Source organism: Pongo pygmaeus, chromosome 19, assembly GCF_028885625.2.
Source record: "Pongo pygmaeus isolate AG05252 chromosome 19, NHGRI_mPonPyg2-v2.0_pri, whole genome shotgun sequence".
In the NCBI taxonomy this organism is placed as follows: Eukaryota; Metazoa; Chordata; class Mammalia; order Primates; family Hominidae; genus Pongo; species Pongo pygmaeus.
This window is the reverse complement of record NC_072392.2, coordinates 95,127,794-95,144,383: the sequence shown is the minus strand read 5'-3', so window position 1 is coordinate 95,144,383 and position 16,590 is coordinate 95,127,794. Positions and strand designations below refer to the sequence as shown.

General features: G+C 53.4%; 1 protein-coding gene across 2 annotated transcripts in view; it reads right to left on the bottom strand.

Moving 5' to 3' along the window:
* Positions 1-16,590, bottom strand: part of MGAT5B (alpha-1,6-mannosylglycoprotein 6-beta-N-acetylglucosaminyltransferase B) — a 157,120-nt gene that overhangs the window by 63,717 nt on the left and 76,813 nt on the right. For both annotated transcript variants that reach the window (XM_063657124.1, XM_054459585.2), the window contains 2 exons: positions 14,689-14,801; positions 5,658-5,805 (listed from right to left, as the gene is read on the bottom strand). In XM_063657124.1, coding sequence (XP_063513194.1) covers positions 5,658-5,805; positions 14,689-14,801 — 261 coding nt within the window. The remainder of the gene's footprint in view (positions 1-5,657; positions 5,806-14,688; positions 14,802-16,590) is intronic.

The following is a 16,590-nucleotide window of genomic DNA, read 5'->3' as shown; positions in this document are numbered from 1 at the left end:
CCATCTCTACTAAAAATACAAAAAAAATTAGCTGGGCATGGTGGTGCATGCCTGTGATCCCAGCTACTTGGGGGAGGCTGAGGCGGGAGAATTGCTTGAACCCTGGAGGCGGAGGGTGCAGTGAGTCTAGATCATACCACTGCCCTCCAGCCCAGGGGACAGAGCAAGATTCTGTTAAAAAAAAAAAAAAAAAAAAGAAAAGAAAAAAGAAAGGAAGGAAGGAAGGAAGGGAGGGAGGGAAAGAAAGACCCCAGTGGCTGCTGAGTTGGAATAGCTGGTTGGGGTCTGTCGGTGGGGTGAGAAGAGGTGGGCTTCTCAGGCATACTCTGAAGGTGGGAGAATTTGCTGAGGGACGGGGCAAGTGTATGAGAGAAGAGCCAGGGGTGACTGCAAGGTTGGGGTCTGAGTCATGGCAATAATGGCACTGATACAGCCTGAGATGGGGGCTGGGAGAGAAGGGGGCCCTGGGTGCAACCAGGAGGCCCCGCGTCTGAGCGTTCCCAGGACACCCAGGTGGGTCGGCAGGTGCCTATTCTGAAAGCAGCAGCATCCAGGGCTACAGCCCCAGCTTAAGACATAAACTGGGGAGTCTAGAGGACAACAGTGTTTTTTTGTTTTTGTTTTTTGTTTTGTGAGACAGACTCTCACTCTGTCACCCAGGCTGGAGTGCAATGGTGCAATCTCGGCTCACTGCAGCCTCTGCCTCTCAGCTTCAAGCGATTCTCCTGCCTTAGCCTCCCAAGTAGCTGAGACTACAGGCATGTGCCACCACGCCTGGCTAATTTTTGCATTTTTAGTAGAGACTGGGTTTCATCATGTTGGCCAGGCTGGTCTCAAACTCCTGACCTCAAGTGATCCGACCACCTTGGCCTCCCAAAGTGCTGGGATTGCAGGCATGAGCCACCACACCCAGCCTGAAGGTGGTTTTTAGAGCCATCAAAGTTCAGGGTTCAAGCCCACCACTGCCCCTCACTCACCAGGTCCTCCAGCCACAGTGCTCCTAGGTAGCCCCTCCTCCCTGGTCCACCTCCCTGGGGCTCAGCCACCTCTGGGTCTGCAGGACCATCTGCTCCTTCCTGCTGTCCAGAGTGCTGGCTGTCTCCCCAGTCAAAATGTCCCTCCTTCAAGGCTATCCCAAACTCCCCCGTGCCATGGGGACTTGGTGATTCTAAGCCTCCCACAGAGTGGCTGGGTCACCCTCTTCTCCGGACCCTCACGGTACAAGGAAAGGAAAGGAGACAAACTATTCTTCTGAGCACCAAGCACAGGGCCCAGGCCTCCCATCAGCATCATCTCTAACATACATGTGAAGAACCTGAGGCTCGCAGAGCCCAAGGCCACCCAGGTCTGCCCCACTCCCAGGGGCCACCGGCCAGGCTGGGCACCGGGCATGCAGTGGAATTCTATCTTTTTTGTGTCCCCTCCACCTGCTCTCAAACCTACAGCCCAGACTCTGCACACACTAGGCATTCAACAAATACGGACTGACCTCTTCAATCCAGACAGCCTCAAATTTCGGTGGTTTTATGGCCTTATGGAAAATTCAAAGATCATTACTATTTGGCTTTAGGATACATAATACGATGCCATTTGAAGCAAATCTGCCTCTCTAATTATGTTTTCCTAGGCTAAAATTGCAAATTTACTTTCCCTGAGGACACACCAGCCATGAGTGGAAGGCGGCAGCCCAGAAGCTTCCAAAAGGGCTGAGGAAGAACAGGGGACGTGTTTTTTTAAGCCACGGGAAATTTCTAAGTGGGGAATCCAAGTGCAGGCACCTGAGAGTTTTCTGGAAGTGCAGCAGCAGGCACTCCTGCAGGATTCTTGCCCGTCTAGCTGCAGGTTGGGAAACCTGGAGTCAGATTCAGGGTGGGGAGGGGGCAGGAGTGTTTGTGCACGGGAGCATGTGAGCAGGCGGCTTTCACAGACCCGGGACACAGCCACTATTTTTCTCCCTGAAACCAGCAACCACAGTATCCCTGAAATTGATGGCTCTGCCTGTGGGTGTGATGGGCTCTGCCAGTCGTGATGGATGGTTGCTATTTCCCAGGAGGGAGCCGGGAGGTGGCGCATGCTCCTCCTCCTGCTACAAGTTCCCTCCTTCCCCAGGAGGAGAAGGGCAGGGCAGGGGAGGGAGGCACAGGCCAGGACCGGAAAAAAATCAGAGAAACACTGGATGTGCCAGCAGTACCACCCCCAGCCCAAGAAGGCAGACCTGGAGTCCAGGGGTCCACTGGACCCTCAGCTCTGCTGCCTGCAGCAATATCCTCAACAGAGACCAACAAGGCCTGCTCCTGACCTGGGGAACAGGCCTTCGGACAGAGGCTGCATCAGAGGCAAAGCTGGGGGCAGACAGGAAAGCAGAAAGAATGAAAGAGGGGCAAAGGACTGGATCTGAGGGAGAAAGATGGAGCTGGGGAGCAGGGGCTGGATCCAAGGGCACACAGACAGTGTCAGAGAAGAAGGATCCGTGCACACAGAGAGGAAAATGGCCTCATGCCTCAGGGGGATTTCCAAGGAAGCTCAGATTCCTTTGCCGGCACTCCCCATCTCCACCACTGCCTCACTGCTTCCCCTCCTGCCACCCTGTTAATCCAGTTTTCACACAGCAGTCAGAATGATCTTTTTAAAAAATAAATCCAGTAGGCCAGGCACAGTGGCTCACACCTATAATCCCAGCACTTTGGGAGGCCGAGACGGGCAGATCACCTGAGGTCAGGAGTTCCAGACCAACCTAGGCAACATGGCAAAACCCTGTCTCTACTAAAAATACAAAACTTAGGCTGGGCGCGGTGGCCCACACCTGTAATCCCAGCACTTTGGGAAGCCGAGGCAGGTGGATCACGAGGTCAGGAGATCAAGACCATCCTGGCCAACATGGTGAAACCCTGTCTCTACTAAAGATACAAAAATTAGCTGGGCTTAGTGGCATACGCCTGTAATCCCAGCTACTCGGGAGACTGAGGCAGGAGAATCGCTTGAACCCGGGAGGCAGAGGTCGCAGTGAGCTGAGATCATGCCACCGCACTCCAGCCTGGGCAACAGTGCGAGACTTCATCTCAAAAAAAAACCCAAAAAACAAAAATTAGCTGGGCATGGTGGCACACACACCTGTAATCCCAGCTACTCAGGAGGCTGAGGCAGAAGAATTGCTTGAACCCAGGAGGCACAGGTTGCAGTGACCCGAGACCGCGCCACTGCTGGTCTCCAGCCTGGGCAACAGAGCAAGACTCCATCTCAAAAAAATAAATAAATAAATAAAACCTCTTAGAAAGGGACAAAAACCAAACCACATATAACCACATATTTAATGAATCATCAAGAGCACACTGCTTAGAAATGTGGGCTGTGGAGCCAGTCAGCCTGAACCCAAAGCCAAGTCCAGCCTCTTACAGCTGTGCAACTTTGGGTGAGTTTCTGAACTTCTCTGTGCCTCAGTTTCTTCCTCTGGGAGATTAAAGTTTCCTCCTCTGGGAGAGTAAAGACTTAATTAAATCTTTAAAGATTAAACCATAAGATGGTTGTGAGATAGGTAAGATCTATCTTATCTCACCTATCTTAAGCTTATGCAGTAAGAACCATGCCAGGTGCTTAGTGTGCTTTGAGTAAATGTCAGCTAATATGAGGGTAATGATGCTCACACCAGGCCAGCCTACCAGGCATCCAGGACGTTCACTCAATCGGCAAAGCCAGTTAGAGGTTGGCCCCATGACCAGCAGCCCAGCACCAGCAGGCTACATGGCAAAGGATCCCACACCTGTCCACATGGGCGCACTGTGTTTCAGGCCTGACTCAGGCAGGCATCCCTCCAACCCTCCCACGGGCACAGTGACCTCCTGCGGGTCATCATTTTCTTCTGTTTCACCCAACTCCGTACTTTAGAAATGCCTAGAGCTTTGGCTTTTCCATCACACACGCTGGCTGAGAAATAGCTTGCAAATTGTCTAAAAGTGCGTTTCAAGCTTAATTTTTAGCAGCTAGAATACATTTAGCAAATCAATTTCATAAAGAACCCCAATATATAAAAGAGGGAAAGTGGAGCTCGTCTCCCTGGAATAGGGTGGGGTCAAAGCCCCTCCTTCCACATCCACCTCTAGGGGCCAGTCGGGACAGCCTGACCTCCCGCACTCCTGTTCTCTGAGGTCCAGGAGATGCCATATATACCTAGGACACATGATTTGGATGTCACACCTCATGTATCCCTGGGGCTTATAGGATAGCAGCACAGACTCTGGGCTCTCAGACATCCTGGCCGAAGCAGGAGAATATTTAGAAGAAATAAACCAGAAAGTTCTACTTGGCAAAAATGGCCAGGGGTACATAGTATCCACACATGCCCTTCAACACAGAGTTTAAAATCATCATGAAAAAAATTTTTTAAAAAAGGCCGGGTGGCTCATGCCTGTAATCCCAGCACTTTGGGTGGCTGAGATGGTTGGATCACCTGAGGTCAGGAGTTCGAGACCAGCCTGGCCAACATGGTGAAACCCCATCTCTACTAAAAAGAACAGAAAAATTAACTGGCGTGGTGGTGCACTCCTATAATCCCAGCTACTCAGGAGGCTAAGGCATGAGAATCACTTGAACCTGGGAGGCAGAGGTTGCAGTGAGCCAAGATCGTGCCACTTCACTCCAGCCCAGAGTAAGAGTGTCTCAAAAAAAAATTTTTTTTTTTTAATTTAAAAGGCAAAGATGTAATCCCAGCACTTTGGGAGGCCAAAGTGGGCAGATCACGAGGTCAGCAGTTCGAGACCAGCCTGGCCAACATAGTAAAACCCTGTCTCTACTAAAAACACAAAAATTAGCCAGGTTTGATGGCACGTGCCTGTAGTCCCAGCTATCTGGGAGGCTAAGGCGGGAGAATCGCTTGAACCCGAGAGATGGAGGTTGCAGTGAGCCAAGATCATGCCACTTCACTCCAGCCCAGAATAAGACTGTCTCAAAAAAAATTTTTAAAAAAATTTTTAAGGCAGTAAATGTAATCCCAGCACTTTGGGAGGCCAAAGCAGCAGATCACAAGGTTAGGAGTTCGAGATGAGCCTGGACAACATAGTAAAACCCTGTCTCTTCTAAAAACACAAAAATTACTGAGGTGTGGTGGCATGCACCTGTAGTCCCAGCTACTCAGGAGGCTGGGGCGGGAGAATCGCTTGAACCCGGGAGACAGAGGTTGCAGTGAGCTGAGACTGTGCCACTGCACTCCAGCCTGGGTGACAGAGTCAGCCAGACTCTGTGTCAAAAAAAAAAAAAGGCAGTGGAATATGTACTGTGAGATGCCACTTACATGGAATTTGTTAAAATCACACACTATGCATTTATAATGTGTGTGTGTGTTAAACATATGTGCAAATGTGCTTGGAATGGACTGGAAAAACTTACAGCAAATTTAGGGAGGCACTTATCTCTAGGGAGAAGTCATTAAAGGGCCCTTCAGTTTTCATCTGTGACGTTTTATTTAAAGAGGAAAACAGGCCACAAATGCGACAAAATGTTAACAGTTGTTAAATTTGGGTGGTAGAAATGCACTCTGGGCTGTATTACTGTGTGGTCCAAATCTTCTCCAGATTCACAAAAGGAGATGACGGACAGCACCCCGGGCAGAGTGGCAGGTGCCACCGCTCCCCTGCTCCATGTGCCTCCTCCCCGCGTCTCCTCACCTGTCTGCGGGAAAGTGCAGGTCGCCGCCGGCCCGGTGCAGCTCACTGCCGTTCTCCAGCCTGGCCAGTGCGTCCATGCGCTTCACCATCAGCTCCAGCAGGTCGCTCATCTTGCGCAGGACGCCGCGGGACTCGGGGCCCCCCATCACTGTGGGCAGAGTGTGGGTATGGTTAGGGGAGGCCCGAGCAGCCTGGAGGCCACCTGAGGCCACCTGGTGTCCGGGCTGGGGCAGCTCAAAGCTGGCCCCAAAGTCCCCCAGCACCAACACCAGACCCCAGCCTCAGCCCCATCTTCCCAGGCACTCCTGATCCCTTTGCTGCATTGCTTTGCGGTGCAGAGAACAGCATCGTGGTGGAGTGCAGAGCCCTGGGCAGCCCTGTTCCCCACCAGCCATGTGACGTTGGGATCATTTCCTAAGCCCTCTGGGCCTCAATTTTGTCAACTGTAAAATGGAGCTTTAGATGTAACCTTTGAGGTGCCTTGGGGCCCAGCAACCCTCATGTCCGTGAGATGGCAGAAAAGGCCCAGCACTGGGACAGAAGCCCCAGAGCCCCCAAACAGTAAGCTCCAGGCAGGACTTCTAGATCAGGGTTCCTAGACGTGTGGCCAATCACCCAGCAGCATCTGAATCTTCTGGCCAGGCTGTTAAAATTCAGATTTCTGGGCCTTGGTCTAGATTTGCCCATTCAACTCTCTAGGGCCCGGGGCCCAGGAATCTGCACTTGCCTTGCTCCCCGTGGATCCGGACGTGCAGGGAAGTTGGGAGCCTGTGTTCAGGGGCCCAGGCCCCTGTTGCTTCCCCAGCCCTCCTTCTCCCGCCTGGCCTCTGGGCCCTAACTCCATCTCTTCCCCATCCCTCTTCCCTGGACCCTCCTGTTGGAAACCATAATGCATGTGTTCTGAATCTCAAGTTGGTCTTTGGTTTCCCAAAGATCAACTGACAAGGGCAGGTTCCCTGGGGCTGAGGCGGCTGCTCTTCCCTCTGCTCCCAGCCTGGGGAGGGGAGACCTTGTGAAGAAGAAAATTAAATGAAAATGAGGTATTTCGACCAAGTTCCCATTAGCCAGCCTGCAATCCTCCACGGCTTCCTTTCTAATCATTCCCGATCATTAGCGCTGCACGTGCCAGTGTGCGGGAGCGAGTTCTCGCCTTCCTTTTTAATTAAATCTGAAGGCTTCACATTGTCCCTCCACACAGTCCATAGGTGCTGGGCTCCAGGCACTAAAATCCCCAACTCAGCTCCTCCCAAACCCCTATGGATCAGGCTTGAAATCACTCCCCCAAAATGAGCCAAGTCACCTGGGGACACGAACCTTCGACGCTCCCAGGCTGCCAGTCCAGGGGCCCAGTGGAGGATGCTGTGGGTTGGGCTCCCCAGAAGCAGAGCCTTGGACAAGGGTTTGAGGGTGAGTGGTTTAACCGGGAGCTAATGGAAACCCCAGCAGGAGAGTGAGGAAGAGAGACCGGGAAGCTGGGGAAAGCTGCATTGCCGAGAATGTTACCACCCGGGCACCCAAGCTCAGCCCTGCTGGGGAGCCCCGAGACCGTGTAGAACACACTGCAGTCTCCCCATCTGGGGAGGGGCAAGGGGACTGGGGCCTCTGCCCACTGACCCCCGTGTGACCAGGGCAGTCATTGAATGGCTCTGAGCTTCAGCATCCCCGTCTCAAGGCAAGAATAACAGGCCCCATCTGCAGACCACAGGACCAGGAAAGTGACGAGAGCGGCCACTGAGAAGAGGCAGAACAGGGAGAGGAGAGAGGGAGCTAGAGGTGGCGGGCGGAGCAGGGGCAGCCGACGGCCTCTGCATCACCGGGGCTGCTCTCACACCTCTGCTTTGCTTCTGCCCTTCTTCCCTGGTCCGGCCAGTCCAGCCACTGCCGCCGCGTTCCCACCCTGATATAAGTCACCCCCTGGCTGGGCTCCCCTGCCAGGTGAACCTGCCTGAGGTCAGAAGGGAGGCCGCAGGAGCTGGGGAGGGACCACTCACACACCTTGGAAATGCCAGCTAGGCTAGGGCTGCAAAACAGGAGAAGCTGCGATTTCCTTAAAGACACAGGGCTCCTGGCTCTGAAGAACAGGCATGAGTGGGAGCATGGGGGATGTGGGGGGCAGAAGAAAAGGAGGAGAGAGAGGCAGAGATGCCCAGGAAGGCTCATGGATGGGGTCGGGTATTGGAGAAAATGGGCATATTTCCTCCCCACCCCAAGAGCTGAAGCAGCAAAGGACCTCCCCACAAGTCCCTCTACAGAAAACAGAGTGGATTTTCAAAAACTCAGCTGGGACCGGGAAATTTCATACTAGCGTTAAACGACACTAACTCAGGTCTCTCTAGCCTCTCAGGCCCTCCCCACGCACTCACACACTCAATCGGTTAATCTGGGCAGCCCTGGTGAGCCATCGCTCATAACTTGGGCTGGAGTAGTCCTTCTCCAAAGGAGTGGGATGAAAACAGGATATAGATAGCTCCCTTTCTCTTTCAGCTTCCCAGAGGCGGGGGCAACGGTTTACTTTTTCAGATCACTCTCATTTCAGAGATGCCTGCCCAAGCCCATCATCCAAATTCAATACCGAGCTTGCAACCAGTGCTTGTAGCACAGAGTAGATGAAGAGATTTCCATCATTTCAGCTAAAAAAAACTGGAAGACATCAGATGACCTGCCTGGCCACTGCTTTCTACAACTCCACAGGACACCACTGGTATTGTGGCCGCCTAAAGGGTGTCGTGGAGTCATGCAGTGCACAGCCTGCCTGGCCTCACTGGGCAGCCCTGGTGGGCTGTCGCTGATAGCTCGGGCTGGAGTAGTCCCTTCCCCAAAGGACTCAGATGAAAAAAGGAATTTTTCATCCCATACGGTGTCTCACAGCTGGGACGCCGTAGCGGTGCCGTGGCCAGAGCACTCAGGCTGACTGACCACAGAGCCTGGTCAGCAGCTCGTTCCTGCAGACGCAGCACCCCAGTGGTGCTGAGCCCACAGCATGGCTTTTGGGGTGATGCTGTGTTCCCTGGAGCACCTCAGGCCTGGCACCCTGCCTGCTGCACTACCGGTCCCACTCTCCAAGCCCACCCCAAGCTTCCTCTGCCCCTGCCTATCGCCTGAGCCCCTCCCAGAAACCTCACGGTCACAGCTCCCTACCCACACCCCACGCTCCCAGTGCCATTGTGCAGGCTGAAAAACAGATGATGGGCCAAAAACTCTGAGGTCTGGCCTAGGGCTGCAGAGGCCCCTGAGAGTCAACAAAGTGGAGGCTGCAGCAGCAGCATGGTGGCACGGGCCCGGTCAAGGGGGGTGGGGCAGAAGCCTGGACTCTAGGCCTGCTCTGCTGCGGACCAGACAGGTGAGCAGGTCACCGTCCTTCTCTTGGCCTCAATTTACCCTCATGTAAAATGAGGGGGCTGGGCTCATTGAGCTCTGAGTCTCTATCGCCCTGACTTCTGTTTCTGTGTCTTCCCCTAATTGCCTCCAGAGATTAGAGAAATGGGAAAAGAAAGAATCGCTCCTATAAAAGCTGGCAGCAGGCCGGGCGCAGTGGCTCACGCCTATAACCTCAGCACCTGGGGAGGCCAAGGTGGATGGATTGGTTGAGCTCGGGAGTTCAAGACCAGCCTGGGCAACATGGCAAAACCCCTTTTCAATAAAAAATACAAAAATTAGCCATCAGACTGGACCAAGGCAGTAAGAGTCCCACCCCCCAGTGCCAGGGGCTCAGGAGCTGCTCCCATCTTCTGCAGATGGCATGGAACTCCAGAAACCCCTGAGACCTGGGGAGACAGCCCCTACCCCTTCCCAATGAGCCCTTGGGGTACCAGGCACATTTTTTGCTCTGGGAATGCCCAAAGACAAGGCAGGGGGCGGGTACCCAGGAGGGAAGCAGGTCAGGCCGACCCTCCCCCAGTGACCCACTCCCCTAAAAGCCACCACTGGCCCCAGGACTGTCAGCAGAGCAAGCTGACATCGCTTCCCCAGAGTCACTTCACCACTCTTGGCTAAACTGAAATATATCTAATGTGAGGCCCCAGTGATACAACTCAGAACAGGCACATGTTCCCTCCATATTTCCATATAAATAAGGAAAGCTGGGATGCTGGGAGATACAAATAGATCCTCTCATTTACAGACAGAGGCCCCGTCTCCTCCCCAGATGCTCTTTGTTTCTCTCTGTCTCTCTCATCCTCCTTCGTCCCCCTTTTCTTGTCCCCATCCCCACCCTTTACCATTGGAAACTGAATGAGCCCTCATCTCTCCAGAAAGCAGAGACCTCCCCGGCACTGAGAAGGGAGCTGTGACTGGGTGTTTGTGCAGCTGGAGAAATGCGCATATTTGTCTCTCTGTACTTGCTCACCGCAGAAACCAGCTGAGGCCACGGGAGCTCTGGGCTCCGGGCAGCAAAGAAGACAAGGACAGGCCGTGGGAGGCCACACCAGGCTCTTCCTCAGACCTCCGGGCCCCGGTCCCCCATCCATCAAGCCTGAGAGAAGAGCCCCAGGGCCCCTTAGTACCAAGGGCCAGAGCCAAGGCCAGAGCCAGAGCCATCCATGGAGCCAGGGAGCCTTCCCCAGGTCCAATCCCTGGTGGAGGCCTGGGAGGTCTGGCAGGGCCCAGTAGACACATGCAGCTGTGCCATGGACCTTCAGCCTACAGACCCTCCCAAAAGACAGCCTCCTACCACTACTTTTTTTTTTTTTTAACCCGAGATGGAGTCTTGCTCTGTCACCCAGGCTGGAGTGCAGTGGCGCAATCTCAGTTCACTGAAACCTCCTCCTCCCGGGTTCAAGCAATTCTCCTGCCTCAGCCTCCCAAGGAGCTGGGATGACAGCACGTGCCACCACACCCTGCTAATTTTTGTATTTTTAGTAGAGATGGGGTTTCACCATGTTGGCCAGGCTGGTCTCGAACTCTTGACCTCAGGCGATCCACCTGCCTTGGCCTCCCAAAGTGTTGGGATTACAGGCGTGAGCCACCACACCCAGCCTCCTACCACTGCTTCTTCAAGACAAGTCAGAGGGCAGGAAACAGCCTCACAGCCCTATCTGCAGCCACATGGGGAAGGAGGCCTAGGAGAGAAGGGCTGGAAGGGCAGGAGACAGGAGGAGGGCCTGGGGTGGGAAGTGGGGCAGAGCTGCCTGGGAGGGGGCAATGCCGGAAAGCCCTCCCCAGAGCCCAGGCCCAGCCCAAATGCAGCAAGAGGGAATGAAGTCAGATCTCCTCCGGGTCATGATTCCCCATGCAGCGTCCTCTCTTGAATCTTTAAGATGAGTGTGCAGAATACAGAATGAGATGTCAGTCACATTTCATCCCCAAAGTACGCAGTTTATCATGAAGTATAAACAGGCACAGAGGAGAATTTGGAGGCCCCGCACATAGACCACAGTCCACAAGAGGCTGAATGACGCCCTCCTCTTCTTTTCGAGAAAAGCCTTCTCCTCCCTCTCCCTTCGCAGCCACAGTCCGTGTGGGACCCCACTTCTGTCACCGGTTTGACAGGGGAGGAGAGATTGTTTTTCCCATTTGTACACAGATTGTTTTGTTGACCAATGCAATTTTTTTTTTTTTTCTAAATAGCAGGGCCTTAGAGGGTTTCCTTCTCCTGGTTCAGCTCTGGGGTTGTCTAGACTCCGCAGATTTCTTTTGGGTAACAAAATGTGCATTATCCAACAACCCAACCCTGGCCCAGGAATTCCAAGATCCCTCCCCAGGCCTGATTCAGCCAAGCAATTTGCCAAGCACCTCCCATGAAGCCCTAATCCTTCCCTCAGGCATCTCCTAAGTGGAAATGCTGGCACCTCCTAGGTTTTCTGCAGGGCTGCCCCAGGCACTGTGTGGGGATGTAGTTTGAGGGGCTTCTCTTGCAGGATCAGGATGTTAAACCCACACTGTACACTGCTTTCCCAGCCTGAGTCCCTGCCTTGGGTCCACCCAAGCAAATTAGCTTGATCCAAGGGTATGAAAGAAATCATGGAGGACAATGCGAATCGGGATCTAAAGTGAATCAGGGTCAGCTCTCCTGGGTTCTCAGCGGCCCTTTTCTTGTCTGTCTCCTCCTTCTCCCGGACTTCAGTTCTGTATTCCAGGCACTCAGCTTCTGAGGCCTGGGAAATGTGAAAAGACTGGCTTGGATAAACTTGGTCTGAGAACTAATGTTACAACATGTAGAATCTCCACTCCTAGGTATACCCAACAGAAATGCCTACATATGTTTACCAAAAGACGTGCACTAAAATATTCATAGCAGCACTGTTCGCAAAAGCCCAAAACTGGAAACAACCAAATGCCCACCAATGGTCAGATGGATAACAATATGTTGGTGTACTCACACAACGGAAGGCTATACAGCAAAAAAAAAAAAAAAAAAGTGCAAGTGACTACAACCACGTACAAGATAGTGAGTCTCACACATGTACTATTGAGAGAAAAGACACACACAAAAGACTACTCCTGTATTAGTTCATTCTCAACGTTGCTACTAAAGACATACCTGAGACTGGGTAATTTATAGAGGAAAAAGGTTTAATTGACTCAGAGTCCAGCATGGCTTGGGAGGCCTCAGGAAACTTACAATCATGGTGGAAGGGGAAGCAAACATGTCCTTCTTCACATGGCAGCAGGAAGGGGGAGTACCAAGCAAAAGGGAAAAAGCCCCTTATAAAACCATCAGATCTTGTGGGAACTCACTGACTATCACAAGAACAGCACCAAGGTAAACCACCCCCATGATTCAATTAGCTCCCACAGGGTCCACCCCACAAGAGGTGGAGATTATGGGAACTACAATTCAAGATGAGATTTGGGTGGGGATACAGCCAAACCATATCAACTCCCGAAACAATTCCATGCTCATAAAGTCCAAAAAACAGGCAGAACTCATCTATGTGATCAGAAGTCAGGTCATGACTATCGTTGGGTGAGTAATGACTGTGAAGTGGCATGCGGACACTTGGGGACTGATCACGTTCTGGTCCTTGCTCTGGGTTGTTAGTTGCATGGATTGTTCATTTGTGTATATTATACCCCATTAAAAAGTTTAAGCCATGCACATGTACAGACAAATGCACACACACCTCTAGTCCAATTGTATGACCTTGGGCAAGTGCTCTCCCCTATGTGGTTCCATCCATCTTTAGACCCAGACCTGCAGCTGGGGTTGGACCCCCACCCCCATACCCAGGCAAAACTGCACAGCACAGAGCACAGCAGGGCTCCTACACCCTTTGCACTCTGGGGCACTGAGCCTGATCCTGCCCAGATGGGGCAAGAGCCATGGGGTAGGTGAGTTACCTTGACTCTCCAACCCCCTTAGGGAGATAGGCATAAAAACCAGAGCCCGGCCAAAAACCCCTCCTCTCCCCCAAGCCTAATTCCCACTTCTTAGACCCCTGACCTTTCTGGAGGTTCAACTTCCTCAAGGCCTCTGTAGCAGCCCACCCAGATAGGCACACCTCCTTTCCAGGGGTGGCAGCCAGGTAGTTTATGAATCTCTGTCTACACCCCATCTTCCCATGCACCACTTTTCCCACCAGCCCTCCCCCAAGCCACCCTTCCAGTTCACCTTCATGACTGCCCCCTCCCACCCCCACCCACCTCAATCCTCAGCCTCTCCCACATAGACACTCCAGCACCTCCTTGGTCCTCTTTCATAAACACGCTTTGCTGCAGTGCCCCCGTTTCACACTCGACACATCCATTAAGTATTGATGGAGTGCTCGCCGTTTGACAGATGCTGCTGAGGCCCCTTCCCATGCTTTATCTTTGCACAGCCTCGCGACGAGCCTGGGAAGGGGGTATTACCATCCCCATTTACCACAGGAAAATTTGGAGGCTCAGAGATTGAGGAATCTGTGCGAGTCAGAGACGGGATAAATTAACTTACACTCAGGCTTGAATGACTAATAAGTGTGAGATTCCTTCTGAGAGCTTTTGCAAGTTTAAAGAAGTGCATGTGAAACCAGAGGAATGAATCTAATGATGAGATGACAGATGGCATAATAAGAGCCCCTCAGCACCCACCCAGATGACAGCCTATTTAACTTGGGATGTCTACAATATTCATCGCTGAGAACAGGGGAGCCAGATAGCCAAGCCCTGCAAGTTCAAGAAGGTGGACTTCAAGGAGAGATTTCCCCAGAGGGGCAGGGGAATCTCACAGAGCCAGCCCTCAAACAGTTCCAGAAACCTACTTGCCTCAGTTTCCCCACTACCCCATGTCCCTCCTTTTGACCAGTGACCAAAAGAAGTGACCAAAAGAACCCCCATGATACAGTGAGCAGGACTAAGTTCTGACCCCCACCCCTCCTTAGGTGAGATGAGGTGGGGCTGGGCCCAGCTTCAGGAGGAGGGCTCCCAGTTGGTCACTCTTGTGCCATGTGGCACCAGCCATGCTGGGTAATGTCCACGTGTGAGCCCCTTCAATCCAACCTCTGCAGAAGGTCACCGCTGTCCTTCTCTGTAGGGAAGCCAGGTGACTCAGCCAAAGGCACACAGCTGGTAGGTGATGACCAGGATGTAAGCCCAGACCCACCAGACCCCCAAAGCCCATGCTCTGATCTCCATTCCACTGCCTTGCAAATATCGTGTGGGCAAGGAGTGATGGGGCCTGGGAGGGAACTGTGTCCCAAGAGCTCAGAGATAAGACATTTAAGCCCATGGCCAGGCCCGTTCCCACGTGGCCACAGCCTGGGCCAAAGGCAAGGAAATGTGGGCCTCAAGGAGACAGGTGTCATATCCAGAGACCTCTCACCCCTGACACCCAACTAAAGAAGCAACACTGGCAGCCTTTTCTGAGGCCTGGAAGACCCTGGCTTAAAGGCCCTAGCCTGGCCTGAGAATCCAGGCCAGAGGAAACCTGATGACCGCAGCCAGACCAGGGCCAAAGTGCACGGAGGGTCATACGGCCCAAGCCCGGGCCCCCTCCACTCACATCCACCTACAGGGCGATCAGAAATCCAGGTACAGGGCTAGGCTCAGAGGCACTTCCTCTTTGACCCACAAACACCCTCAATCATCTCACACTCCCCGTGCCCCACCAAGGTACCTTCTGTGCGGATGGTGAATGGCGAGTCCCCCAGGCGCCGGGCCGAGAACTGGCCTCCCAGAGACGTCATCAGGAAGCAGAGAGTGAAGAAGCCGATGCCCAGGACAAAAAGCCTGCGGAGAGGAAGGAGGCGGGTCAGGAGGGCAGGAAGGGGCATCGTGCCCTGGCGCTCCACCATGTACCGGCTGCACAAATGCTTTACGAATGAGTGCACGAGTGAAGGAAGCAAGGGAAAATGAAAGGACGGGGGCTGAGCTCCAGGCCCAGGAGGGCCCCCCCAGTATAGGATAAAGAGAGCTCAACTACAAGATGCTGGCCCCGAGCCACACGAAAAACCAAAGGCAGAATGACGCACACTTAGGCATGAGGCGGGCGGGCTCTAGCCTCCAGGCAGAGCTGGTTCATTAACAGCTGCAGTCCTGAAAGTGCGGTCCCCAGACGAGCAGTCAGCATCACCTGAGACTCCTTAGAAATGCCAATGCCAGGCCCAGACCCCAAATTACTGAATCAGATACTCTGGGGTGGAGCAAGCAAGCTGTTTTAGCAAAGTCTCCTGAAGATTCCACTGCATGCTAAAGTTTGAGAACCAGTGATGGACACAGCAGGGCCCGAGGCCGGCCAGACCCCATCGATCACTCAGGCCACCCTTGGTGCGGTGTGCAGAGGCCTTGCTGCAGCAGTCCTGAGCTTGTCTGAACACCCCCATCCACTTCCACCACTAGATGGTAAGACGTCCAGGGCAGGGCCACATGGCCCATGACCAGGCTCCCCGCAACACACATCTCCCCTAGGCAGGCACGCCCAGGGTCATCAGCCTGCAGCACGGACTGGCCAGGGTGTCCTCATACCTGCGCAAGGGGTATCATATAGGTGTGTGTGCTGTCACACTGGGTGGGAGGGAGGGCTGGCCAGAACAGGACTCCTGTTCCTGCCTTCAACACGTAGTTATTGATTATCCACCAGGAGCCAGGCTCTGGGGTAACCCTAGGGAGACAGCAGGGAACAAGGCACAGAACCCTTCCTCCCTCAAGTCCAGACCCAGGGTCCTGCTGCTTCCCTCATCAATCCTAGGCCCCAAACAGGCGAGCTGAGCTCACCAGCACAGCCTTGGGGCTCTTCTGGGACCTTGAACCTATATCAGAGGACTTGATGAACTGGTAGAGCTGAGAGGGGCGCCCTCCCACCAACCCCAGATCAGGGTGAGGAACCCCATCTTGTGTGGAGTCAGGCTCCCTGGAGAGAGCCCCACAAGTCACGCCAGAGACCTCTGGGCCTTGCCCCTTCACTCCCCGCCCTCAAGTTCCATGCTTGTTTGTGTCTTTATGCAAGACTTGCTTTATGCATTTTAATCTTCATTATTTGAAACTGGCAGAGCAGTATTTAATTAAAATTTGGTCCATTAAAGAAAACACATAATTGCAGAAGAAAATAAAAAGCACAACAAAATTCCCAGCCCATATTTAAAGGAAGCTGGTAGAGATTTGGGCAGAGAGGGGAAGAACCCCAAAGCAGAGAGGGGCTTGGGAGCCCCAAGGAGAGACTCGAAGACCACACCCCCAACAGGAAGGACAGGAGACATGATTCAGTAGGCGAGACCGTGCGAGGGACACTTCCCTTAGCGCAGAGGGACGCCTCACGGAATTCCACCAAGCCTGGGGGGGGTGGGGCTCAGATCTTGGGGTCCCTTGGAGGAAGTCAGGTGGCTCTGGAGACAACAGCCATGGCCATGGCACAGGAGAGGTGCTGTCCCATGCTCAGGGAGATCCCAGGGGAAATCAGCTATTTGTCCTCCCAGTCTGAGGACAAGGACGGACTTCCCCCACTCATGTCTCTAGTCCCTGGGGAAGAGGCCAGGTGAGTGAAGGAGTTGTATTTAGAGCTGGGGCCCTGGGCTGCCTGCCA